Source organism: Schistocerca piceifrons, chromosome 1 (assembly GCF_021461385.2).
Source record: "Schistocerca piceifrons isolate TAMUIC-IGC-003096 chromosome 1, iqSchPice1.1, whole genome shotgun sequence".
Lineage (NCBI taxonomy): Eukaryota > Metazoa > Arthropoda > Insecta > Orthoptera > Acrididae > Schistocerca > Schistocerca piceifrons.
This window is the reverse complement of record NC_060138.1, coordinates 1032361976-1032389957: the sequence shown is the minus strand read 5'-3', so window position 1 is coordinate 1032389957 and position 27982 is coordinate 1032361976. Positions and strand designations below refer to the sequence as shown.

General features: G+C 41.9%; 1 protein-coding gene across 1 annotated transcript in view; it reads left to right on the top strand.

The window, feature by feature from the left end:
* The first annotated feature begins 200 nt into the window (after positions 1-200).
* The window catches only part of LOC124777372 (nucleoside diphosphate kinase homolog 5-like), a 47478-nt gene continuing 19696 nt past the window's right edge, over positions 201-27982 (top strand). Inside the window, exon 1 of the mRNA XM_047252759.1 lies at positions 201-446. Coding sequence (XP_047108715.1) covers positions 201-446 — 246 coding nt within the window. The remainder of the gene's footprint in view (positions 447-27982) is intronic.

Sequence of the window (27982 nt, the reverse complement as noted above, 5' to 3'; positions counted from 1 at the left end):
TAGAGCAATCATCCAGTTATCATTTGAACTACACTGCTAGGGGCACAAAGAAGCTGTACGCAATGTTACTCAAATACATGCTTGTATCGGCTTTACTACCCACTTTATAAATTTTGCGTAAAAATGTTTATCCTTCGTGATATCTCCAGATGTTTACAGATTAGTGTTTTCAACTCTACAGGCAAGTGTTTAACAGAAAGATGGATGAAAGAGAGGAAGAAATTATAGGAAATTTTTGTGACTTGTTGCCTAACCTCAGCAGTGAAATTGTACCCAAAGAGGTAGAAACGAAAGGTTCAGCCAAACCGCCGTGCAGAATAGAAATTGAACTAGAAGATGAGCAACCATGCCTAGAGAGGACGCTGGCACTGGTAAAGCCAGAGGCAGTGAAGCACATACAGACGATTAAGAAGCTGATTTTGGAAGCTGGATTCCACATAATGCAGGTAAGATGTGGATAGTAGTGAATAAGTTCTAAAAATCTAAAGATGTTAGAGAAAAAAATATATTTTTAAAATGTGAATAAAGATGTACAAGATATCAAAATAATCAAGAGAGCACCGACAAAAATTCCAGCAATTCTAAGTCTGCATCTCTACTTTGCAAACTACTGTGAAGTGCATTTCAGAAGCTAAGCTCACCAGACAATATCTTAGTCACCCTTAGAGAAATCACTACAAACATCATTTACAGCGTGACATTTATTGAACTATAAGAAAAGAAAACGTAAATTAATTACAAACTACGGCGTGAACACATTTTATTCAACATGTCAACATCACTATACATATTCGGATTTAGGTTATGACATGTTCGATATGCCTCTCATCATTGGCGACGATGTGGCGCAGACGAATAGCGAAATTCTGCGTGACCCGTTCAAGAATAGGAACGTCGATGCTGTCGATGACCTGCAATACTTTTGGAGTTACTGCTATACACCTTGTCTTTAATATAGCCCCAGAAAAGAGGAGCCACATGCGTTCAGATACGGAGAATATGGCGGCCAATCGAGGCCCATGCCAGTGGCCTCTGGGTACCCCAGAGCGCCGGCCGGAGTGACCGAGCGGTTCTAGGCGCTACAGTCTGAAACCGCGCGACCGCTACGGTCGCAGGTTCGAATCCTGCCTCGGACATGAATGTGTGTGATGTCCTTAGGTTAGTTAGGTTTAAGTAGTTCTAAGTTCTAGGGGACTGATGACCTCAGATGTTAAGTCTCATAGTGCTCAGAGCCATTTGAACCATTTTTTTTTATCCCAGTGCCAGAATGAAGTCCGTAAAGTGTTCCTCCAGGACATCAAACACTCTCCTGCTTCGATGGGGTCGAGCTCCGTCTAGCAAGAACCACATCTTGTCGAAATCAGGGTCGCTTTGGATAATGGGGATGAAATCATCTTCTAAGACCTTCACGTACCGTTTGGTAGTCACTGTGCCGTCAAGGAATATCGCACCGATTATTCCATGACCAGACATTGCACACCACACAGCACCCATTGAGGGTGAAGAGACTTCTGAATCACGAAATGCGGATTCTCAGTCCCCCAAATGTGCCAGTTTTCTTACTGATGAACCCATCCAAATGAAAGCAGGTTTCGTCACTAAACCAAACCAAACTAATTTCCATCATGCCCCACGGCCAGTTTGAACGTGGTGGCGGTGGTGGTAAGTTCTATGGGACCGACCAAACTGCTGAGGTCATCGGTCCCTAGGCTTACACACTACTTAGTCTAACTTAAACTAACATACGCTAAGGACAACTCCCACACCCACGCCCGAGGGAGGACTCGAATCTCCGACGGGGGGAGCCACACGCGGCTAGTTTGAAGGTCCTAACGCAAACTGTTCAGACGTTATGACGATTTTATTTCATATAGTTCAATAATTGTCACCCTGTAATACAGTGCAATTCTGCCCCTGGATTTGATGTTGTTGTTGTTGTGGTCTTCAGTACAGGGACTGGTTTGATGCAGCTCTCCATGCTACTCTATCCTGAGCAAGGTTCTTCACCTCCCAGTACCTACTGCAACCTACATCCTTCTGAATCTGTCTAACGTATTCATCTCTTGGTCTCCCTGTATTATTTTTACCCTCCATGCTGCCCTCCAATACTAAATTGGTGATCCCTTGATGCCTCAGAATATGCCCTATCAACCGATCCCTTCTTCTAGTCAAGATGTGCCACAAATTTCTCTTCTCTCCAATTCCACTCAATACCTCCTCATTAGTTATGTGATCTACCCATCTAATCTTCAGCATTCTTCTGTAGCACCACATTTCGATAGCTTCTATTCTCTTCTTGTCTAAACTATTTATCGTCTACGTTTCACTTCCATACATGGCTACACTCCATACAAATACTTTCAGAAACGACTTCCTGACACTTAAATTTATACTCGATGTTAACAAATTTCTTTTCTTCAAAAATGCTTTCCTTGCCACAGCCAGTTTAAATTTTATATCCTCTCTCCTTCGACCATCGTCAGTTATTTTGCTCCCCAAATAGCAACACTCATTTACTACTTTAAGCGTCTCATTTCCTGATCTAATTCCCGCAGCATCACCCGATTTAATTCGACTACATTCCATTATTCTCGTTTTGCTTTTGTTGATGTTCATCTTATATCCTCCTTTCAAGACCATGTCCACTCCGTCCAGCTGCTCTTCCAGGTCCTTTGCTGTCTCTGACAGAATTACAATGTCATCGGCGATCCTCAAAGTTTTTATTTCTTCTCCGTGGATTTTAATTCCTACTCCAAATTTTTCTTTTGTTTCCTTTACTGCTTGCTCGATAAACAGATTGAATAACATCAGGGAGAGGCTACAACCCTGTCTCACTCCTTCCCAACCATTGCTTCCCTTTCATGCCCCTCGACTCTTATAACTGCCATCTGGTTTCTGTACAAATTGTAAATAGCCTTTCGCTCCCTGTGTTTTACCCCTGCCACCTTCAGAATTTGAAAGAGCCTGGATTTGGTTATGAAGTGCACGAGGTTGTGCAGGCACGTTGCATCCAGATTAATCCATTCGCTGAGGATTTGATCGTACAATCATCACATTACAGGGATGGTGATGTCGGTGTTTTACCTGCTATTCCAAGTCCGTCAGATTTTCTGTTGGGTTCAAGTCAGGTGATTTTGCAGGCCAGTCGAGATTTGAAGGAGTAGTGTGCTGTTCAAAAAACAGGTGACATATTCTTCCAACCCGATGACGTTTGCTGTTGTCTTTATGTGCCTGTGTTAGCAATGGCCTCTTGCGAGGTGGCCGACTCAAAATGTTCATTGCATGCAGTTCCTGTCGCAATGTTCTCCCACTAACAGGATGGGATGGACCCTTATTCACTATCTGCAGTAATTTCTGCTGGGTTTGAAAGCGATTTTGACTCACAAGCCGTGATGATGATGTTTGTTTATGGGGCGCTCAACTGCGCGGTCATCAGCGCCCGATTCACAAGCCGAAAAACATGTCTCCAGTTCCTCTCAATCAGAACCTTTTCTGACCAGAATTCTGACGTGTTTTGAGGCCACGTGTGTTACCCCACCGCTTGTAGACACGTTGAACAATTCACCGCAAAACACCAGCAATTGCTGCAGATTGACACACCATATGGCCACGGGCACGGTCAAACGAGATAGCCCCTTTTTGCACTCCGTCACGTCCTCACATTTACTGCTTGCTCTCGTAGATGCAGTGCGTGCACGGTTGAACACGTGACTCGCCCGTTGCGCCATCTACAGTAGAGTCTCGATTATCCGATCTTCGGTTATCCGATCTGTGTTATCCGTCCCTTTCACCGCGCCGGCTAACCGTTAGCCGGGGACAGGTCAGTGACTAACGTGTTGTTTGTTGATACTCAGTTCATTGTCGCCGTCTGCTACTCCTCACTCCTCAGTGCTAACGCAGATCTGTAGTGGAGTGGACGTGTTGCACTTCGTTTATTGTAAAAATTTGTGGTGATGGCTTCAAAACGGAAAAAGGTGGTCGTTTCAAAAGAAATGGTTCAAATGGCTCTGAGCACTATGGGACTAAACTTCTGAGGTTATCAGTCCCCTAGAACTTATAACTACTTAAACCTAACTAACCTAAGGACACCCCACACACCAATGCCCGAGGCAGGATTCGAACCTGCGACCGTAGCGCTCGCGCGGTTCCAGACTGTAGCGCCTAGAACCGGAGGTCGTTTCAATGGAAGAAAAACATAAAGCTTTAAAAAGAATAGACAATGGTGAAACTTTATTAAAAGTGGCGCAAGATTATATCGTCGGGAAAACAACAGTTGGAGACTGGAAAAGGAACCGCAACGAAATTGAGAAGTGGTGTTCTCAGCGAGCAACCTCAGCTGTTTTGGAAGATCGGAAAACCATGAAAATATGTGATTATGAAAAAGTAAGTGAAGCTTTGTTCCTATGGTTTACTCAACACAGAGATAAAGGTGTACCGATGTCGGGACCTATTTTGGAGGAAAAAGTCTTAAAGTTTCATAACGAACTAAACGATGGTGAACCTGATTTCACAGCTAATGTAGGCTGGCTCGATAGACGAAAGAAAAGATACGGAATTCGGCAACTTAATGTCTGTGGTGAAAAGCTTTCAACAAATTTTGAAGCAATTCAATTGTTTAGTAATAAACTTCACAAGGTATTGGACAAGGAAAACTTAACAGGCGATCAAATTTTTAACTGCGACGAGACTGGTCTCAATTACAATATGTTACCGGAAAAAACATTAGCGTCAAAGGCCGAAAAGGCAGCGCCAGGCTACAAACGTAGCAAAGAAAGAGTGACAATTCTTGCATGCAGTAACGCCACAGCAAATTTGAAAATGAAACTGTCTATGATAGGTAATCCAAAAAAACCGAGAGCATTTAAAAATGTATCTAAAAAGGCGTTACAGGTGAAATATTACAACCAAAAAAATGCTTGGATAAGCTCAGACATTTTAAAAGAATGGTTTTTTAACGAGTTCGTGCCACAAACTGAAAAGTTTTTGAAAGCCAACAACTTGCCCCGCAAAGCACTGTTGCTTCTAGATAATGCCACTTGTCATCCTAATGAAGATGAATTTCAAGATCAAGATATAAAGGCCACGTTTTTGCCTCCAAATGTCACATCTTTGTGTCAGCCTGTGGATCAAGGGACCTTAGAGATGCTGCAGAGAAACTACCACAGAAACTTGCTTTCCTCTTTAATTAATGCTATGGACAAGGGAGACGACATGCTAGAGCAGTTGTGCCATATTAATTTGAAAGGCGTAGCTTATGACGTGGCCCAATCTTGGGAGAATGTTGGAGCAAATGCAATTGCAAAACCCTGGCAAATTTTGCTACAGGAAAATCAAGGAAATTCTCCAGATGATTAAAATCTACAGCAGCAGACCGAACCAGAAAATACTACCCTGCTTTCATTGTTACGAGAAGTTCCGGGATGTGCTGACGCCACAGAAGATGACATAAATGAATGGATTGTCCAAGATGAATCTGAAGTGGCAGATGAAGAAATAGTCAACATGGTAAACGAAAAAGAAGAAGACGAAGAAGCGGATGTAGTGGACGACAGTGCGCCCAAGATTTCTCACATCGAAGGACACAAGGCCTTAAAAACTGCTTTAAAATATGTAGAGCGACTGGAGGAAACATCGTCTACCGAGGTTTTACTTCTTAAGAGACTACGTGATTTAGCGGCAAAAAAACGGCAAACAAAAGACAATTACTAGCTTCTTCACACAGTAAATATCTATTCAGTCTAATTTGATTTGTATTGTATTAAATGTTTAACTCTTTTGGCCTACTTTAGTTTAATTTTTATTATCTTCCGTGTTATCCGACCTTCCCGCTTATCCGACCTAGCCGCTGTCGGTTTAGGTCGGATAATCGAGACTCTACTGTATTATTCATCTGTGAGTGCGCACTGGGATGACTAGTTTTTTGTCTGATGAGCTTACATCCTATTGTCTCACTTATTAGGACTTCTCCCCACTCCAGTCATATGTGACGCCCGCGCTGAACGTTGCTTAAATGACTCTGAGCGAGTTGCTATAAGTCTAATCTTGTCTTCGCGATCCCTATGAAAGAGATACGCGGAGCGCTGCGGTATATTCTAGCTTCCTCACACAGAGTTCGTTCTTGAAACTTTTTAAGTAGGCTTTCATGGGATAGAATGCGTATGCCACTTAAGGTTTTTAAGCGTTTCCTAAATTCTCCCCTCGGCGAATCAAACCAGTGGCTGTTCACTCTGGCCTTCTTTGTATAAATCGATTACTTTGGCGCCCTTGATGCTCTTCTCAGCTTGGTGCCATAAGCAACCGTTACTGTGTGATAGGTCAGGTACAGAAACATAATGTGGAGCCATTGACGCCTCAAGCAGCAGCTGTATCGCTTGGGCCTTAAACCAGTGCTGGATGTATATGAGATTTGTTTTCCGTTTCACTTCGTTAGTATTCCATCAAAGGTTTTGAAGCACTGTATCTCAAACAGTGTGCTATAGCCCTCAGTCAGCAAAAATCGACTAAAGGCCTTCTGTCATATGCAGCGGTCAAAATAGATGCTGCGTATTGCCGAAACACTAGTATTGAATGTTGTAATCCAGAAACACGTTATGATGTCAGTACATTGGTCGGTTTGTAATGTAATTCTAGAGCAAACAGTCCATGTTTCTACCGTGAGGGGGCAGTATCTTCAGTCTGTGGCAGCCGTCACCAGTAAACATTGAAGTGCTTGGGCTGTATGCCATTATCAGAGCTGTGTTGCTCCAGGGTGGTTCGGGCAAAAATAAATTACTCCGTAGAGTCACTCCAATGCGGCAGCGAATGAGACAGGCGGACGTCGCAGTGAATGTGTCTAGAAACTTGAACAAGTTTCTAGCGGCAAGATCAGTAGATCACAGTAGTGGGCGCGGAAGAAAAGAGAATAGTTGTGTAGGACTAATATCTGTGTATAACAGCGAGTACACACTCTTAGCACAATGTGACACGTCTGCGGCGGCAATTCCAAATAGCTACAAGACTGCAGGTGTCAATACAAACGATACGAATAGTCTTTATGAGCAATGATTGCAAGTCAGAAAACTACTCAAAGCTTCTCCTTTCAATCGGGTCCGGAGTCTCGAGTCGCGCGGGTGCAAGCCACCCTTTGTGGAATAGTCAACAATGGGACACGACGCTCTTGTAACCTGTATCAGTCTACTTCCTGGCAACACTGATATTCGTGTGTGGAAGCAACGAGGTCAACGTTTATACCCTAACTGTACCGTAGACCGCCACTTCTAACAATGGCCCTGAGCACTATGGGACTTAACAGCTATGGTCATCAGTCCCCTAGAACTTAGAACCACTTAAACTTAACTAACCTAAGGACAGCGCACAACACCCAGTCATCACGAGGCAGAGAAAATCCCTGACCCCGCCGGGAATCGAACCCGGGAACCCGGGCGCAGGAAGCGAGAACGCTAACGCACGACCACGAGCTGCGGACGCCACTCCTAACAAGGCGATTCAATCATGTTTTGGGGTGGAATCATATATGACCACAGGACACCCCTTGTGCCAATACACAGGAAGATGTGTGTGTAGTGTGTATTGTGTGTGTGAAGTATGAGGAAATCTTTACACACACGGTGGTTTTATTTGGTGTGCATATTGGAGCGGGATTCACGCTGATGGACGAGAATGCACGCCCACATCGTTACTATCTTGTGAACATCTTCCTAGTGGACCGTAGAATCAGTCAAACGGAATGACCTCCATGTTATCCAGATTCCAAAAGCTCTGAAAACGCACAGACCATGCTAAAACTAGCGGTCTGCAATCTTCCTGTCCCACCAAGAGACTTTACAGGGCATCATTCAGGCCGTTGTAGAGGAATGGGAAAATATCCAGATGTAGTTGAAAGTAGGTTGAAGCAGAATATTAGCTTATAGAAAAAAGACAGGTCGGATCAACCAGAATAGGAAAAGAAGAATTCTGTTTATAGGCAGCAGTCATGGGAGGGGTGTGGGCCAGCAGCTTCAGGAGAAATTAGGAGCAGGGTACCAGGTCACAAGATTTGTGCAACCAAGTGCTAGCCTTAGCCATATGACAGAAAACTTAGGTCAGCTATGCAGGGACTTTGAGAGGGAAGATGAGGTAATTATAGTTGGGGGAGGAGAAAACAGCCTGGCTAGGAATCCAAGATACAATATTAGGAGTGACCTGGATAAAATAGGAGCAGAAACTGGGCACACAAATATGGGGTTTGTGGAGGTCTTTCAGCCCCATGATCAGCCCTGGGTAAACACTGCTGTAAGGCGTGTTAACACTGAGCTGAACAGGATGCTCCAGACACCGGCAAAATCTCACGTAAGTGTTGTTTCAGTTAATGCTATTGGTAGGTGGGGATACACTACACATGGCCTGCACCGGAATAGGAAGGGGAAAAATAAGTTGGCTTCTCTATTAGCAGAAACTGCAAGGGGGGCCACAGTCACACAAGGAGTGATCTCTGTGGTTAATGGGTCCAGAAATACAGGTTTTTTAGGTTAAAGCCAAAGTCCAGACAAACAACAATAAAGATAAATGGAATAAAAGAAACTTCGTGTACAGTAAATAGGGGCAAAGCTAAGGTCAGTATCAGTTTACTTCATCAGAATATCAGGGGAATAAAAATTAAAGTAGATGAGGAGCTATTAGTGTGTTTAGATGATCTCAAATGGTCCAAATGGCTCTAATCACTATGGGACTTAACATCTGAGGTCATCAGTTCCCTAGACGTAGAACAACTTAAACCTAACTAACCTAAGGACATCACACACATCCATGCCCAAGGCAGGATTCGAACCTGCGACCGTAGCACAGTTCCAGACTGAAGTGCCTAGAACCGCTCGGCCACAACGGCCAGCAGGTGATCGCAAAAGTAAGAATAAGATTGATATACTCTGTCTGTCCGAACACCTCGTAACTGTGAGGATGGATAGTGTCAGTATAAATGGGTATAATTTAGCATCTTACACCTGTAGATCTAGGATGGATAAAGGAGGAGTTGTCATTTTTGTAAAACAAGGGTATAAATACAAAACTGTAGAAGTAAGCAAATTTTGTGTTATCAGCCCTTTGAGGTTCGTGCATGTGAACTCCAGCTAGATAATGTAGTATTGATATTAGCAACAGTGTACAAGTCCACATTAGGAGACTGGAAGCTGTTCATAAAGAAGTTTGACCCCCTATTATGCTGTCTGTCAGACACAAAGAAGAAGTTATTGATCTTTGGTGATTTCAATGTAAACTTTCTAAGTAATTCTAATAGGAAAAGTGAACTAGAAGTGTTATTAACAACATATAACTTAGAATCAGTGGTCCATTTCCCTACATGTATAGGTCAAGACAGCAGCACTCTGATAGATAATGTATTTGCACAGAAAGAGGATGTAAAACAAACACATGATTTCCCTGTGGTAAATGGATTGTCAGACCATGATGCACAACTGATTAACTTACAAAACATAACAGGGTGTACAGTTCAGAAACCATTAAGTAATAGTGTGAGGTTGCTCAACTCGATATCTACAAAGCACTTCAGAGAAAGTTAAAGAAATTTTAATTGGGGAGATTATATAATGAGCCAAATGCTAATGATAAATGCAACATATTTCTTGAGATATTTATATCCCTTTTTGAACATTGTTTCCCGAAGAAAATTACTAAATGTAACACCACATACTTTTCAAAGAAACCTTGGATCACTAAAGGTATTAAAGTGTCTTCAGAAAGAAAAAGAAAACTGTATGAGACAGCAAGAACTAGTAAAGATCCAGACGTACTTTTATACTAAGAAAAATAATTGTAACACATTGAGAAAAGTTGTAAAGAAATCAAGAAATATGTATGTTAGAGAAGAAATTAACAACTCCGGCAATAAAATCAGATCAGTATGGAATGTTGTTAGAAGGGAGACAGGAAAAGTAACCACTGGGGTAGGTAGTATTGCTATTAAAGAGAATGAGACCATCCTAACCAACAGTAAACAAGTAGTTAATGTACTTAACAGATATTTCTTAAGTGTAGGAGAAAATATTGGTGAGAATAGTTAAAAAGAAAAAACCAAGCAGTACATGGAAGAGCCAGTTTTGAAAAATTTTAGTCAGATTAAGTTTCACCTAACAACCTCTTGTGAAATAAGTAAAATTATTAAATCTTCGAAAAATAAATGTTCTGTTGGAGTAGATGACATCTCTAATGAGATATTAAAACAATGTGGAGCAATTACAGCTGATGTTCTGAGTCACATATACATATAATGCATCACTAACTCAAGGTATTTTCCCAGGCAGGTTAAAATATGCCATTTTCAGGCCTCTCTACAAAAAGGGGGACCGTCAAAGGAAGCCACAGTGGTGAGGGAGGCTCTGGTCGAAAATTCCACAGTGCGAAAGTGGCTGGTATTAGCCTGTCTTTTTCGACCGTTTTGTAATAAGAACATCCCTTCACATTTTATCTAGGCTTTGCACTTAGTACATGGGTATGTTTAAATTTCCTTTTTCTTATCTTTTGTCTGATAGAAACACGAAAGATTAAAACGCTCCAAGTTAAACGACGACCAGTAATGACAATTCTTGCTGCTCACAAATATTTAGCTGTTCATTTCCCGATATGTTGCGATTTCGGAGGGTGTTGTTAGGCAGGAATCCAAGGGCACAGCATTTATATTTTCGCCTTATATGAATATTTGACTGTTCATTTCCAAATATGTCGCAATCGATTTCTGCGGATGTGGTCAGGCTGGAAACCAGAGCTTCTCTGTGCAACAACGACCAAGTTCCATGCGGTGTCGATACATCAAAAGAAATAGTTCATTCGTTGCACCGCTCAGTTTGAACAACATATCTCCTTTTCCATTTCACTGACGCGCATGTACGCACTGGAACATTACTGCGCGCTTAGGAACACTCTGCTCCATGGTGCGCTATTCTGCGCTGCTCAGCGACGTAATTCAACACCACCTAGACGACAGGCCTGCGTGCACACTTGTGACGTCACATACTGATGGCCAGGTCTGCATCGGAACACTGCTGTTAAGCACTCTGCAGCTATACGAGCTTTACGAGTTTTAGAGCTGAGACCGCATAGGGATTCTCATGCTTTCCTCTTCTACATGTCCTTGTAATGAAAGTATATGAAAGTATTTATATAATTGCGTAAAGTCACTGAAGAAAACTTCCCTATGTTATTTCAAGATGCAAAATTATTTGCACGATTTGCCTTAAATACTCGTTTCTAGTCTTGAATACAAACTATAGTTTTAAATTCTATCTTTTACCTCAGGAGCTACACTTTCTTGCAGTAAAAAATCGGCAATATGCAACAACAAGTAGACGTTTCCGGTTTTAAATAAAGCAGCTGGAGCTCCTACAGCTTAGGTTCGTTAGGTTTAAGTAGTTCTAAGTTCTAGGGGACTGATGACCTCAGACGTTAAGTCCCACAGTGCTCAGAGCCAGAGCCATATCGGCTGTACCCTAGACGACTGGAAAACTGTGACCTAGTCAGATGTGTCACAATTTCAGTTGGTAATAGCTGGCGGTATGATTCGAGTGTGGCGCAGAGCCACGAACCCATGGATCGAAATTGACAACAAGGCACTGTATAAAGTGGTGGGGGCTCCATAATGATGTGGACTGTGTTTACATGGAATGGACTGAGTCCTCTGATCCACTGGAACATATTGTTAGCTGGAAATGGTTACCTGCTTGGAGACGATTTGCAGCCCGGCTTAGTGTAGCAACTCGACGTGGCATGGAGTCAACAAGTCAGTGGAAGTCCAGAGCCATGCTGTCTCTATAGCCGTCCATAACTGTGTAAGTGTTGCCGGTACAGGATGTTGATTATAGCTACCTCCTTTTTTAATTTTGCACCTAGGTTCTTTACCTCCTTTTTCATTTCACCCATCTTTTCTCCCTCGCCTTTTCGACGTTGGATATTTTTTACTGAGATCGGCGTGAAGCGCGGTGTTGTCCTTTTTATTTCTGTCTGCATTCCTTTCAAAATTTCTATAATGTTCTCTAGGCCTGGTCCATTCTGAATTTCTGTCTCCTGTGTCCTACACTGAACACCGTTTCCCATGTTCCTCTTAACTTTTCTGTGTCTAGAAACGTAATGTTTCCGTGCACTAGTAGGGTCGCTCCGGACTGAACCTCTCGACTGGGGTCGGAAATGATACGTTTCAGCGGCACCATGACTCCGTGGGCTGTATCCTCCTTAATTATGGATTACAACATCAGCCTCCACGTACCTCGGTTCCTCAGCGTCGCTGTCGTCTCGTAAATCTTACTACCCACTGGGCTGAACCTATTCTTATCATCACCATCCGGCATCTGCAATTCACGCTCGTCACTTTCGCTTGCAGTACCCTCGCGACTGTCATCCATTTTATCACTATTACAGACGAGAATCTGCTCTGCTGTGGCCCTGCCTTTCGCTCTCGTCAACATGTTGTAACGTACCCTCTCTCTCTGTTATTGTTTTTGTTTTTGCTATCGTTTTTTTGTTATTGTAGTTGTAGAGATATGAAATTATTGTAGCGGTTTGCTTAGTCAGCCGTACTTCGGAATTTTCTGACATTAAATGGAGCCTGAAACTTGCGTAATAAATACTTCGCGTGAAGTGCGATTTGCGGCATAAACAAAAATTAATTGCGGAGATGCAGTCCACAGAATATTAACAGAAAAGCTTTAGAACAATGCGCACGACTGACTAGACACATTCAGTGGGTACGTACATTCGCGTACGAGTGGTTGCGATCTGATGAGAAATATCTATCTTAAATTTTTTGTGTAAAATAATTACGTCGTAACATACTCGGAGATTGCGAACGTACAATCAGGGTAGAGGCACGTACTTTCTGTCATTCCCCGTGGTCTGGGTAAAAGAATTGCAATTATTTAAATTTAGGAATATTTCTTTTTCAATCGGACTCCTATTTTTATACGAAAAGGAAGATTGCAGGTTCTGAATGTCTCGGCAAAAACACGTCGAAATTAATCTTAGCGGCCACCCAAGGAAAGTAGTGAGCACAATCACGTGCCTCTATTGTCGAGCAGCGCCGTCGTAAAGATCGTCGCCTCCATCTGAAATTCACCTTCTCGAATTAACAGAATAATTTGTACTCCATTGGTATGGGATTTAGGCTTGATCTTGACAGAAATTATAAAACACATTTTTCATCATTTAACCCCTTCATTTAACACACACATAGACATGAAACTATACAGTACGTCTTTACGCCAGCACATCGGAACAAAAAGGTAGTTAATACTAGAAGTAATAAAAGAATCTCGAAATTAGTCCTTTGTCTCTCAATGATAAAAAAGTTTTTTAGAGTATTCCTCTGGTATGACAGTCGAACAAATTTTCTTCTTGTATCTTTGAGATTAAATTACAACATTTTTAGTTCCTTTTCAATGTGCAATTTAATGTTAGTCGTACACTCAACAACAACGTATATTTTTTTGCCTCAACAATAAGAAGGAACAAAATACCAATCACAAAACAAAATGCGAAACTGGGTGTGAGCAGTGAACAGAAATGTCACCAACTTATACTTGCTAATAGGATTGACACACAAACGGTTGTGCACTTACTGTTCAGCATTTGCTGAGTACAAGTAACATTATCACACACAACGAAACAACAAAAGAATAACGCACTTGCTTCATAGAAGCAAAAACACAACAACAACAAAAAACACACAACTTACGCTACTTACTTTTATCCGTGATTCTACTATCAAAATGATCAGACAAGTTGGATCACAATGAAAAACAAAACTGAGGTTTCTCCTAACTGCATCCCAGGCAGATCCCAAAATTACTAATCCTAGGCATGAGTCAGCCATATGTAACACCCCACCCGTTGCTTGTCCTATTTTTGCGTGTGTTCGCCCCTGACAAACAACTTACAGAGAAATTGCGAGTGAAACTGTACGTAAAAATGGATAACGCTAGATTTAAATGTGCCCCTGTCACCCCTAATTAATCTGCGGTTGTAGTGTTGACGATAAATCACACCTATTTTTACTTCCAGACATGAACGATCACGAACACTTAGGGTGTTCAATGACATCAAACACATACACAAAAATAAAATAAAGCAAAAGGGTGAATTCAGGATCAACAAGTAAAGGTTCTACTGAATCACAATAATTTTATTATAACCTTCATATCAATGCTGAATAAAACACAATGAACAATTTACAAATAATCCATCTATCTGGCATTGGCAGTAACTGTGTTAAAATCAACCCAAAGGCGATCTCTTATAACATATATACGAAGAACCATTACACTCCAAAGTACCGTCAAACAGCAATTGCACGTGATCCAGCTATTTAACGTTACTCCTAACACAGACCGAAGCGGGAGCGGTCTCACCGTAATATTCCTGTTGTAGCGGCGGTCTCCGACGGCGACGGCGCGGCCCGGCGGTCGGCGTGTGGCAACTCGGAAAGTACAATCCTAAAGTATTTGAACAACAGACTGCTGTCCGTAAACATCTCTAATTGCGACAATGTTTCTGTCAGCAATGAGCTGGCGCGGCTAACGTCCTCTCAGAACGAAAGACCAAGAGGGCAGACGACTTGGCTAACGTCCTCTCAGTACGAGAGCCCAGAACAGAAGACCTCTACTGAGAGTCCAGCAAGATCGCTCTTCACCTTTGTTTTCTCACCTCAACTTTTACCGAGCGAATCACATCAATAGAAGCTCTCAAAATACCCAGTTTGCCAGTGCCGACCAATGTACGGCCTGGGAATAGAACTCTTTTCCACAATTCTTTTATTTCTACAAAATTTCACAAGTAAACTCCGCCCTCACCGGCTGGGAAGAACCACAGCTGTGGGCAATAACACGTTTACTGGAAGTTTTCTCCCAAGAGACCACTCGAGATTTTCCCGGAAAGATTCCCCGTCATAGCGAACACAGATTCTTGCATTGAAAGTTTGTTATTAGGAACTCCAGGCCTGCCCCACTTGAGTTACTCGAAGGCATAAAATTAGTGGGACATAGGCGAGAGCACACACAGGAAAGCCCGTCCAGCTGTCTACTGCTCTGTTTTGGTAAACACTTGAACACCTGCAACCGCGCGTACCTCAGAGGTTGGCGGCCGCTGGGGCCTCTCTAAATGGATTACAGAAATCCCCCAGTTCACCATTCATACCGTCAGGCTGTAGCCTTCGGTGGCTAGGCGGGGATGTAGCCGAGCTCTGTCTCGCGTACTGCCTTTCCGCAAAATCTTATAATTACAAAATCGCGGAATTCTCGCGTGCCGATGCGTTTCCACATAGATTTCCTAAACCGTAATTTAGAGTATTACTCCAGCAAAACCTAAAGTGTCACGTTAAACGGACTCATGTAAGGTGCAAGGCTGTTGCCACCTTACAGAGGTGTATGGATGAGGTGAGATGTCAAGGCAAATGGTGTGGAGATGGTGCCAGCAACTCAGTGATGGACGTCAGCAAGTGCAGGACATATCGAGACCTGGACGGACGCGCACGGCCACTACAAATGCAAATGTCAGAAAGATGGATGACATGATTAAAGCGAACCGGCGTATCACCATCGATGGAGTAGCGGCAGAACTTGGAATCGGACTTGAGCGGGCTCACTAGGTCATCCACGAGATTCTTCGATACGGGATGGTGTCAGCACGATGGGTACCACGCCATCTGACCCCGCCACACATGGAACAACGCATGGCATTCAGCCCGGAACAGCTCGTGCGTTACCATGAATCTGGCAATGACCTTCTGTTTCAGATTGTGATGGAGGATGAAACGTGGGTCCACCATTACAGGCCTGAATCGAAGGTTGTATCTATGGAGTGGAAACATCCTTCATCACTAGTCCAAAAGAAGTTCAAAAGCATTCCGTGTGCAGGTAAAGTGCTACTCACCGTTTTCTGGGACGCCAAAGGAGTTTTACTGCTGGACTTCCTGGAGGATGCAACCATCAATGCTTCACGGTACTGTGCCACTCTGTCGAAAGTGAAAGAGGTAATTCCGAAAAAGCGGCCTGGCCTCAGATCTGCCGTTCTGCTGTTGGATGACAATGCGAGACCACACATGGCGACGGCAGCGCAAAACCATATTGCAACTCTTGGTTGGGAGCGCCTACACCACCTGCCTTACAGACCGGATCTCGCACCAAGTGACTTCCATCTGTTTCCTGCTTTGAAGAAGACTCTCGGCGGAAGGTGCTTTGGCAGCAATGCTGACGTCAAACAAGCCATTCAATGCTTCTTCCGTATGCAACGCCCTGATTTTTTCCTGTAAGGCTTTTTGAAGCTTATAAAGCGGCATGACATGTCTCAATGTATTTGGAAATTATGTAGAAAAATAAAGATATGTCTTATCTTTAACTGCTTTTTTAAAATTTGTAAAATTTTAAATATTTTAATGGCTTTCTATATGTTTATGTGGTTTTTGTAAACTATGGAACCCAGTGTAAGTAATCTGTTGCATATCAGTTTGTGGTAACTGTACCAAATATGCATTCATCTTTTACATAGGTACGTCATGTAAATAACGCAGTAAGAATAGTTTCTTAGAGCCTACCTTAATTAATTATTGCCAATAATTTTGTAAACATGCGTTTAGATATATTTTCGTCCACGTTTTGCCTAGAAAATTGTAATGTAGTCAAACAAATTATTTCAAGAAAGAATATATGTGTTACACTAGCGATACCTGTCAATCCATTTATCAACGTCTATCCTTTTCTGGATCACGCCTGTCAGTCTAGCAGCGACTTGGCCGCATTAATGTGCTCTGTTGTGAGTGGCATAAGTCAGATGTATGTGTTAAATAACTGTATATCTAGTTGTTTTAGTTTTGACTTGCCGACGCATCAGTGTGATGTACCTGGCAATTCGTGAGAAAGAGTACTCTTACTGCTATTTTAAGAAATAGGCAATAACCTGTCTGTCGTGGTCTGTAGTATTTCTGATTTATTGTACCTGATAGTGAATATTACACTTCCTTGTACATAGTTACACTGTATAAATGTTTTCCAGACGTGAAGATGGTAACAGTGGCTACTGAAACCGATTGTTGAGAATAAAGATTATTTATTAGCGATTTTGTTAAAGAAGTTTATTTTCTCTTATCTAAAAACTGAAAATGAGGAACACCATCTCAACGTAGCGCGCACAAACAAACCATTTTGTTTGATGTAGCTACACTGCGCTGAGATTGTTCGCCGGCCGCGGTGGTCTCGTGGTTAAGGCGCTCAGTCCGAAACCGCGCGACTGCTACGGTCGCAGGTTCGAATCCTGCCTCGGGCATGGATGTGTGTGATGTCCTTAGGTTAGTTAGGTTTAAGTAGTTCTAAGTTCTAGGGGACTGATGACCACAGAAGTTAGGTCCCATAGTGCTCAGAGCCATTTTTTTTGAGATTGTTCGAGTTTTCTATTCCAGAAGATAAAGAAAGGGAACAGGTGAAATAGGAAGGTTGTTCCGTTTGAATTTTCTTCTCATTTGCAGTTAGGCCCTCCGCATGTCGTTGCCGATGTAGTTGGTAACAGGTCGGCGGCGAATCACTTCCTGTGTAGTTAGATACGGTTCCGCAGAAGGCGCGACTGCAGAGTAAATTGCTTGCAGTCGTAGCTAACCAGTTGCCGACGACTCAGAGGTGCTAAGTGGTCTGAGTTGCGTCGTCCAGTACGTCATCGGAAGCAAATGTACGAAAAATTGTAACTCATACTGACATTATTCTTCACGTGACTAGCAGCCTTCGTCATTCTGTAAAATTACATTGTCAGAGTGGGAACGAACAGTGAAAACCCACAATCCGTTGCATATAGGTTCAGTGGCATTCACATACGAGTGATTTAACGAGCTTTTCCGCGTATATAAAGTTCAAGATATTTCGGTTTTCAAAATAAAAGTAACGATGTATTATTTTGGAAGAAATCCTCTTCACCAAATCAGCGTACCACCGTTTAGTCGTTCTGTAAAAAAAAAATGAATTTCGAATTTGTCTATTAAAGCTCCTTGGCTGCTACGTACTGCCTGCAGTTTGTACTTCTTTGGATGTACGGATGAATCCAGAATTTTCTTTGTTTTCTTATTCGTGTGTAATAATAACACAGAACCACATGTTCCTCTGATCTTGATTCTGTGCTCGACATGCCGGGTGTAACCGAAAGATGTCCAGATTTGACAAACAATACTTCCTCTTCTCCACACTCGCACAAGGCAACTGCAGTTTCTGAGTTGCCCCGTGTGCGAGCTGCGTTGCCAGCTGGTCGACAACCAGTTGTCCAATGTAGAGCGCCTGCCCATTACATCCTTTTCAGTTTCTCCGCGTGCGGACGGCTTCAAAGAAACAATAGTTCCTAATTTAGGGTGTTTCGAAATGAATGTACAGGTTTTAAGGCTTTGTAGCATTTATTACATTCAACTTACAAATATAAATTACACGTCAAATGAAAGAGCAACTCCAACAGTTTTTATTACAAGTGTTCAATGTGAGCACTATTCGTCATACATCAGGTCGATAGCGAGATCTTCCCAAATGTCGGTCAGTTTGTCTGGAGTAATTGTTGCTACAATGCTGTTTCTAAAGTCGGGTAGGTCAGCTGGTAATGGAGACGCATTTATGAACCCTCAAAGATCAAAATTGGATGGCATCAGAGCGTTTGTGAATTTGGAGGCCATACAAAACAAATGCGGCCCCTTCCGGCCAATCCAGTGGTCGGACACGACGTTATTTAACAAATCGCATGCTGTGTTATGCCAGTGGGGCGTGCGTGCACCACCTCACTGCCAAAGAAAGTTACGTGGATCAGCTTCTTCCAATTGAAGAAAGAGCCATATTTATAGCGCATGAAGATAGGAACACCGGTTACAAAGCACTTGCCCGGGGAAGGCAAAGGTCTCGAGTTCGAGTCTCGGTCCGGCACACAGTTTTAACTTGCCAGGAAGTTTCATTTCAGCGCACACTCCCCTGCAGAGTGAAAATCTCATTCTGGAAACACCAGTCACAATTGCTTCACCGAAAAAGAAGGACCCACATAATTTCCACCGGGATATGGCACAAATACACATTCAGTTTAGAAGAAAATCGTTGCAGCTGCTGACCTAAGGATATGTACAAGGGTCATTCCAAAAGAAATGCACACTATTTTTGTAAATATACAGTTCTCATTCTGCATGTCTGAAAGCTTTACAGTGTGTAGAGACATCCTTCCCGCTTGTTTTCAAACTTAGTTCAACCTGTTCCCGTGTGTGGCGCCGTCACAGCATGTCTTCAAGATGGCTGCTACACTTGACGTTCATCAGAAGCAACGTGCTGTCATAGAATTCCTGTGCTGTGAAAACGAGACAGTGGGAAACATTCACAAGAGGTTGAAAAAGGTGTATGGAGATGCTGCTGTCGATCACAGTACAGTTAGCCGGTGGACAAGCAGGTTACGTGATAAAAGCGGGCATGGCAATATTGAGGATTGTCCTCGCAGCAGCAGGCCTCGTACTGCACACACTCCAGACAATGTGCAGAGAGAATTGGTGACTGCTGACAGACGCATCACAGTGAACGAATTGTCACGCTACGTTGTGATAGGGGAAAGAAGTGTTTGCAGAATACTGAAAGCGTTGGCGTCAAAAAAGGTTTGTGCCAGGTAGGTTCCCAGGATGTTGACAGTGGCTCACAAAGAAACAAGAAAAACAGTATGCAGCGAACTTTTGGAACACTACGAGAATGGTAGAGATGAATTTCTTGGAAAAATTGTGACAGGTGATGAAACATGGCTCCATCATTTTTCACCAGAGACGAAGAGGCAATCAATGGAGTGGCATCATGCAAATTCACCCAAGTAAAAAAAATCAAAACCACACCTTCTGCTGGAAAAGTTATAGCTATGATGTTTTTCGATTCCAAAGGACTCTTGCTTGTAGACATCATGCCAAGTGGAACCACCATATATTCTGATGCATATGTGACAACACTGAAGAAACTTCAAGCTCGACTGAGCCGTGTTCGACCACATCGGCAAAAGCAGGATGTTTTGCTGTTGCACAACAATGCACGGCCACATGTCAGTCAAAAAACCATGGACACGATCACAAAACTCGGATGGACAACACTGAAACACCCGCCTTACAGTCCTGACCTACCTCCATGTGACTATCATCTCTTTGGGAAACTGAAAGACTCTCTTCGTGGAACAAGGTTTGAAGGTGATGACTCCCTTGTGCATGCTGCCAAACAGTGGCTCCAACAGGTTGGTCCAGAATTTTACTGTGTGAGTATACAGGTGTTGGTTCCAAGATGGCGTAAGGTAGTTGAGAGGGATGGAAATTATGTGGAGTGTAACAGTTCTGACACTCTAAATGTAACACTTCTGTCACTAAATGTAACTGGGTTTTCTCTTTTGTTACTAGTCAATTGTCAGGATGAGCATTACTGCAATGGGCATTTAATCCTAAAGCATTATGTCACGGCGAAAATACTAAATAAATTAATTTTTCTCTCTTAACAACATGTGGGCAAGGTGGGTTCTTCCTTGGCTCGGGTATGAGGTAGAATGAAACAGCATTTTTCCATAAGATAACTTTTATTGAAGATTTGTACAACTGTTTCCTTACTCAATGTTCTGGCTCGGAGAGCGGCAGCTGTGTCATTTGCGAAGCCTTCTGCTGCGGCAGCGGCGGCGTCTGATTACGCGCGGCAGAGTGTATCTTGTGTCACCGTCTTGCCTCGCCCAGTTGACTGGAGACGCGCAGCGCGAGGTGGCCCGTTTAATTATTGCGAGCGAAGTCGTGCATCAGATGGTGATACCTTGGATGTGGCGTCCCAGTGATTCTCTTCTCTAAGCGGCTCTATGTGTTAGTGTTGCGCATCGGTCAGCGGAGCGGCGCGGCGGGGGTGTCCCGGACTCGAACAACAGACTCCCGCTTGCCAGTCTTCGGCTGTCAGATCTTCATGTCAGCTCACAGGTGACTGCTGATGTGACGCCGTCTCCTTCCCGTCCTCACGAGTCACCCGGGTACGTAACAATCAGACTTCAAATACCTTTTAACTTCTGTCTTTTGGCACTGAGGCTGCTGCTTGCTATTCCATTACAGCAGCGGACTTGGTGTGTCTGTGTATGATGTAGTCTCTTCTTGCATGACGGTCTTCAGGACTGAAACTGACTGAAAACTACTGCTACTCATCTCTTCTTTCTTCGTCTTCTCGGGCCCACTGCGTCTCGCGTATTTATTCACTTCAGTTTACTGGAGGTGAACGACTTCACGGTCATTGCCTCTTCTGTCACGTTGAAAAGCTTCTCGAAGAATCTTCTTAACGTCAGTCATTGGCTCTTGGAATGTAGGCGAGGGCCTTTGCTCACATGTGAAAACTGAGAAACACGTGAACCGGTCGGGCGATGCCCTGACGGCTGAATCGACAGCGTCCGCTTATGTGGGGAGGACGACGGCTTCTTCTGAACTTGCTGAATTCACGGTCATTGTTTCTGCTGCTCTGCCCGCTGTTTCCCAGTGTGTAATTCTTCTAAACTAAACTAAGTTTTTCATTTATTTTCTAATTTCTACTTCACTTTGATTTCACTAATTTATTTACTTACCTTAAGTACCAATCAACTGGAGAAATGAAAATACTGTTCCTAAAGCATGTATCTAAACACTTAAAACTTTCAAACATGTAGAATAAAAGATGGATTTAAAAAAAAAGTACCTTCTTTGAGCACATGAGAAGTAGGGCCTTTTCATGATTTTTTCAAGTAAAATAAAAATTAATGCTAAATCTGATAACATAGATTAATTCTTTACATTTTTGCCATTAAGAAATCATTTTTGTGTCCATATTGGACAGTTCCTGTAATCACTACATCAGGTGGAAGGACTTCTTGCACCCAGAACATTGATCATTGGCAGGAACTCCTGAAACCCTCCTCTTGGACCTGCAACAAAATTATTTCCTATAAGTCATTTTCAATACATTTCCTATCACCATATCTAGGATAATTGAAAAATATTAAGTTCTAACAAAATGGTGACATGTTCAAATATCATTTTATTTGCCCAAAACACTGAGACAAAAGTGTTCACCAAAAATAGACTATACGAGGTATCACAGAATGGCTCCTTACACTGATATAGAATTCAATTTGGAATGCTAGCATCAAATTCTGATCAAAATTGTATGTACCATTCTCGAGTTATATTTCCTGCCAATTTGAAAAATACTGTTTTGAGAAAACACATTTAAAGTTTTGGGTTACATTTTTTTGTAGTTAAGTTAAACATATTTCCAGTAAGTGATCCCTGGTCCATAAGGCAATCCTTCCAGAACCAAAAGGAGGTCCTCCTTCATCTTCTAGTAGTTGTGCCGTTCTCTTTGTTAGTCTCTTGTCATCTGCTGTTCTGCTTGCTTGATATGCTTTTCATCCACTTTTGTGCAAAAACTGTATCAGGCTGCTCTGATCTCAGGCTCAAGCGTGTTCAAAATTTTCATAATGCCTGTTGGGTCATCGTTGAAATTATGTGCTTCCACATTTTCTGCAATGTTGACTGTTTTCTATTTTTTTCCCCCACTGTTGATGGTTTTTGAAGACACTTTTTCACAAATTGCCATGTAACTTGATAACAGAGCTTCTGATGAACTTAGGAAGGACACTACAATAAAGCAGACATGCCAGAGAACATAAATAATTTTTTTTTATTTTCAAAGAGGAATATCCTCTTGAATAACAGGAAGATTTGTGCAAGATTGAATAGTTAGAGAAATAAATTAATATTAAGAGTTTAACTGGTGTATAAGGTAGTATGATTGTGGAAGTTAAGGAAAGTGATGTGGGATTAGCAGCTCGAATATCTTGCGGAAATTCAGAGTCTGAATCAGCTGTAGTGCCAGATGAAGTATATGTGTGCTGTATTGAAATGAATGAGTATGTGAGTAGCAAGATGGATGATACTGATTTAGGTTCAGTGGTATCTACTCATTAAGGGTTAATGGGTGTTGCGTACTTGCTGGAGAGCTGGGGTCAGGTGTAATTCGAGATGCACCAATTATTTCTGTGTTGTGCAGAGTGCAGTAGGAGATGGTAATTTTTGTAGCTGCTGTGAAGGATGCACAGGAAGCTATTGATGATATTAGTTACATTACTGTGTTGTGGATAATAGGGTGGATTAGGCACATTTAGTCATAAATAGTGCATCAGATTCTTGCCACCTGTTGTGGTGGCACTTCCTGCAAATGGGGGAGGGGGCAAGAGAAGGAAGAGGAAAAATGCTTTTAATACAAGTCTTCAGGCCAACAAGGCTAAATCCTTTCAGTAGCATGCTCCTGAGGATTGGAATGTCCATAAAGCTGATTATACTTGCAATGTAATGTTTACTGGGGTTAAGAGGAAGTGTCATGTGGAAACTGATCTTTGTCAGTGCTTGTTGGAGCTCAATTGAGGCACTGTTCCAGATGAGGGAAGCTGTTGCCAATGACATACTACTGCAAAGGTCTCCCCTGTGAAAGATGAACCAATTAAACTGCAAACCAACCCATGAAGACTTAGTTCACGTGATGTAGAATGGCGAGTCACAAAGAAACATAGCATTGTAAGTAGGAGTTAGCCTGTAGTTAGCAATAAAGTAAGGGAAGTAAGTGGGACTGTCTTAGTGGCTACTTGTAGTATCGTAAGTGATTTATGTGTCAGCATAGTTTTAGGGATGAAATTCCTGGGAAAAGTTATGGTGAACTTTTATAGCAGAGACAAGGTTCCGAGAGATGTACTAAAACAGAGAGTTAAGAAGCCACTGGATAGACAAAAAGAAATGCCAAGCATGAGAAATCAGTTAAGTAGGACCTTTTTTCTGTTGGTAGATGATTTGTTAAGGGAATTTGTTAACAAGAAGGAGGAGATCTGGAGTATTATTATAGCTGTTGATTGTATTAGTTAGAATATGATTCAGTATACTAATGGATATGTGTGAAAAATGAGGGAAGTTCAGTGGGGCTGTATCGATGCAAAAAGGATATTTTTCCGTGGAACAGATGCTCCAGCACATACAGCAGTATCGTGACGATTGATGCCACTAAGTCATTATGATGAGTGTCTCAATTACTGGTACCATTATGGCTCCAACTCTATGCTATTTCAGACAGAAAACTGACCATCCACTTGAGCACCCAGGGCATCAGTTCCCTACATCCTGGGTTACTATTAGAAAATAGTAAATAATTCACTAAGCAGCCAATGAATATTGTGGTTCAGGCTGGACTAGGATTAAGAGAATAAAAATGTATTGTACACATATCTCAAACCTCGAGATATGACGTCAAGATTTCCCAGAGATACAGAGATCTATGGTGCACTGGACTGGACATCCCAAAAAGGGGAGGTGTGTTGTGCCACAATCCTGTATGACATAATGGCTAGCTCCTGTGACTGTCTCAATAACCATACGTCATACAAAGGATGGCACAAGAAATTTTGGCAGTAGGTGTTCTTGTGCAAGAAGATGTATTCAGTAAAATGACATTGCAAAAGTCACCATCCAGGGCTTCTGAAAAGAGAGGCTGTCACACCACTACTGCACCAACATGACTGTGAAATTGTTGAGAAGACAGGAAAACTGGAGCGATGATATCACAGTTGCTCAATGGGCATGCCAGTATCTCACATTAGAGACCAGAAACATTACCATTTCAAAAATTGGTGCAGATCACACTTCCATACATTCGTCCAAATTAAGATAGGCATTATCAGTTATTGCCAGCTGCTAGCTACGAGGAGAGGTCCACAATGGTCTAAGAGTTGAGATCAGTCTACAAGCTGCCACAACTAGACTATATCTTCACTGACTGTAGGCTTGCTGCCTGTGCTATAAATCTGGATGCTGCTGACTTGGCACCTTCTAAATGGCTGGCCACCTGCTGGCCAGCTTCTGACAATTGGTGGTCGACTGTGTTGGTGGCTCAAGCCTGGACCATCTAGCTGCACAGTCATCTCAGTTTGAGTGAGCAAACACGGTCATTGTTTGCCATCACCTGTGCAGATACAAGTCACCGCTGTAAGCTGCCACTGTACATGCTGGTAGCTGAAGTTTTATTCCTTCTTCCCACCTGGCCCTGTGCACTGTGCAGTGTGAATGAGCCCACAGGTGCTGCCCAGTCCAGCCTGAGAGCGCTACAGCTGCCGTCCTGATGTGTCTCGTTTCTGTGTCCACTGTCTTTGCTTGAGTGAGACACCACACACTGTCTGTAACAATAGGCCACTGCTGAAATTTTTGCAGGTTGAAACCAGAATGCACCTTGGAGAGCCATGGCAGCCTCCCAGAACAATCATCCTTGTTGTACTTTGTTATGGAGCGAAGAGATTGCTTGAAAACACTGTTTTCATGATAGAACATCAGACTACCACCTGACATCTGTTACCACACCACTGCAACCATGCCTGGGGTGATGAACTACAGGCTATCCTGACTGTTCACAGCCCAGCTCCAGCATCCACTGTAGATACCACTCACCCCTGTCCTCTACAATTCCTTTCCCGTACTCCATGTTATCTGATTATTTTCCCTTATCTTCCTTTTCTGAGTGTGGTAAATGTTGGCTCTTTATCTGTCTTTGCTATGATTATGCATTCTCTATACTGAGCATAGTAGCACACCTGTATTCCCTTATTTTGAGAACTCTGTAATTACTAGACCTGAATTCCTGTTCTTTTTGCCACTGCACTTCACTAATTCCCATTACAGTGTACCTAACATCAACCGTGTAGTTCAGTTTCTCTTTTTAAATTCTCTAACCCACTTGTCAAGCCATGTACACATTTAGGAGTAACAGTGTGTAGAGATATGATGTGGAAGGATCACATAGGCTCAGTTGTAGGTAAAGCAAATGGTTGGCTACAATTCACTGGTAGTATACTGGAAACATATGAGATGTGGTTTATCCATGTAACATTGTCAGGGGCTTTATTTTACAGGTCTGTCTTGATCACTAAAACTTTTACACTTCAGTATTACTGGTTTTGGCTACTGCCATCTTCAGATCATAAAATATTCTGATATAGTGTCAATGTCAAATTCAACATGTAGGTACATAGTAAGTGAACTTACTGTTTACCTACATGTTTAGTTTGACATTCATACTACATCAGAATATTTTATGATCTGAAGATGGCAGTAACCAAAACCAGTAATAGTGAAGTGTAGAAGTTTGTGTGATAAAGATGGATCTGTAAAATAAAGTGCCGATAATATGATCTCGGACTCATTTTCAGACTTTATGTCTTCAGTTGATAAAATTGTTAGGGGCCACACAGTTTCTAGGACCCAGTAGCAGTGCTACCCAGTTTTAGCAGTAAAATTAAGAGGTTTGGATCCAAGAAAGAGGGTCATGACCTTTGGACCTGCTCCTGTTAACTTTCCTCGTGTTGAAGTTGCGCTGCTGACACAATTTAGTGACTATTTCTTGAAAAATAAGTTCCTAACAGAGACACAACACGGATTCCAAAAAGATCATAGTACTATCACAGCAATTACAGAATTTCTTCACAAAACATATGGTGCCCTTGATCAAGGAATGCAAACAGCTGGCATATTTCTAGACCTTACTAAAGCCTTTGACTCGGTAAACCATGAGTTACTTTTAAGTAAACTTGAGTCATACAATGTAAATGCTGCATCCATGCAATTGCTGGCTACATATTTATTTAACCGCATGCAGTGTACAAAGCTGACATACAAAATCAATAATCAGATCATTAATTTCCAGTCCAAATATGAGACAGTCACACAAGGTGTACCCCAGGGCTCAATTTTGGGCCCTTTCCTTTTCCTAGTGTACATAAATGATATAGAGCAACCTTTCAACTCCCAGTTGGTAACCTAAGTAGACGATACCTCACTGTTATTTCTTGGTAAACAAAATGATGAGTTAACGTTGGTAGCAACTGAGGGACTACAGCAAATAACTACTTATTTCCAAGATCAAGGTTTGAAAGTTAATATCAGTAAATCTCAGTTATTGCCATTTAAACTTACAAACTCACACCAAACCTCTATCAGTAACATAGGTGGAATTGAAGTAGTGGACTCAGAAGGCTGCAGATTTCTAGGTATTCACCTAGATGAAAATCTAAGATGGGTAAACCATATCAAATTTTTATGCAATAAAATCAGCAGTTCATTACATCTTATCAGCCAGTTATCAAAAGAAGTTCCACATCAGAGATTAAAAACAATTTATTATGGAATCATTTTTGCACAGATTAATTATGGGATAGAGATATGGGGTTGTGCTGCCGACATACATATGAACAGAATATTAACCCTACAGAAAAGAGCAATCAGAATTATCCATGGATTAGGGTATAGAGATTCATGCAGGAAAATCTTTGTTCATCATAAATACCTCACAGTCTACTCACTGTATCTTTACAAATTAATTATATTTTTTGTGACACATCAAAACAAAGAAACAAAGTGCTCTTATATGCATGCCTATAATACAAGAAATAAAGACTGCTATTACAGACAAAGAACAAAATTAAAATCAACAGACCATAGTCCATGCATTAGTGGTCAAATATGGTACAACAGATTACCGAGCTCTATAAGGTGCCACAAAGGGAACTTATTCAAAGTGAAACTGAAACATTTCTTGATTGACAAGTGTTTATACTCTTTAAGTGAATGTTAATATTAAACTAAAATAAATTATTGTACTAAACTTGTAAAAAAATGCTATGACGTTTGCAAAAGACACCCGTTGGTGTCTCCATGCAAAAAAAAAATACAATAAATAAAAATAAATAAATAAATGCCAACAGAATTCTTGTTCTTCATTGTGGAGGGAGAAGCTTTGACAATCCTAACAACTCATAGTGGTGAAATATTAGAAAAATCATTATATAAACATCAGCCAAAGTTAAGAGACAAAAGCCAACAGCCAATAAACCAGTTTAATCACCATTCACCACTTACGGCAGAATAGGTTTGAACATTAAATATACAATTAAGAATAAT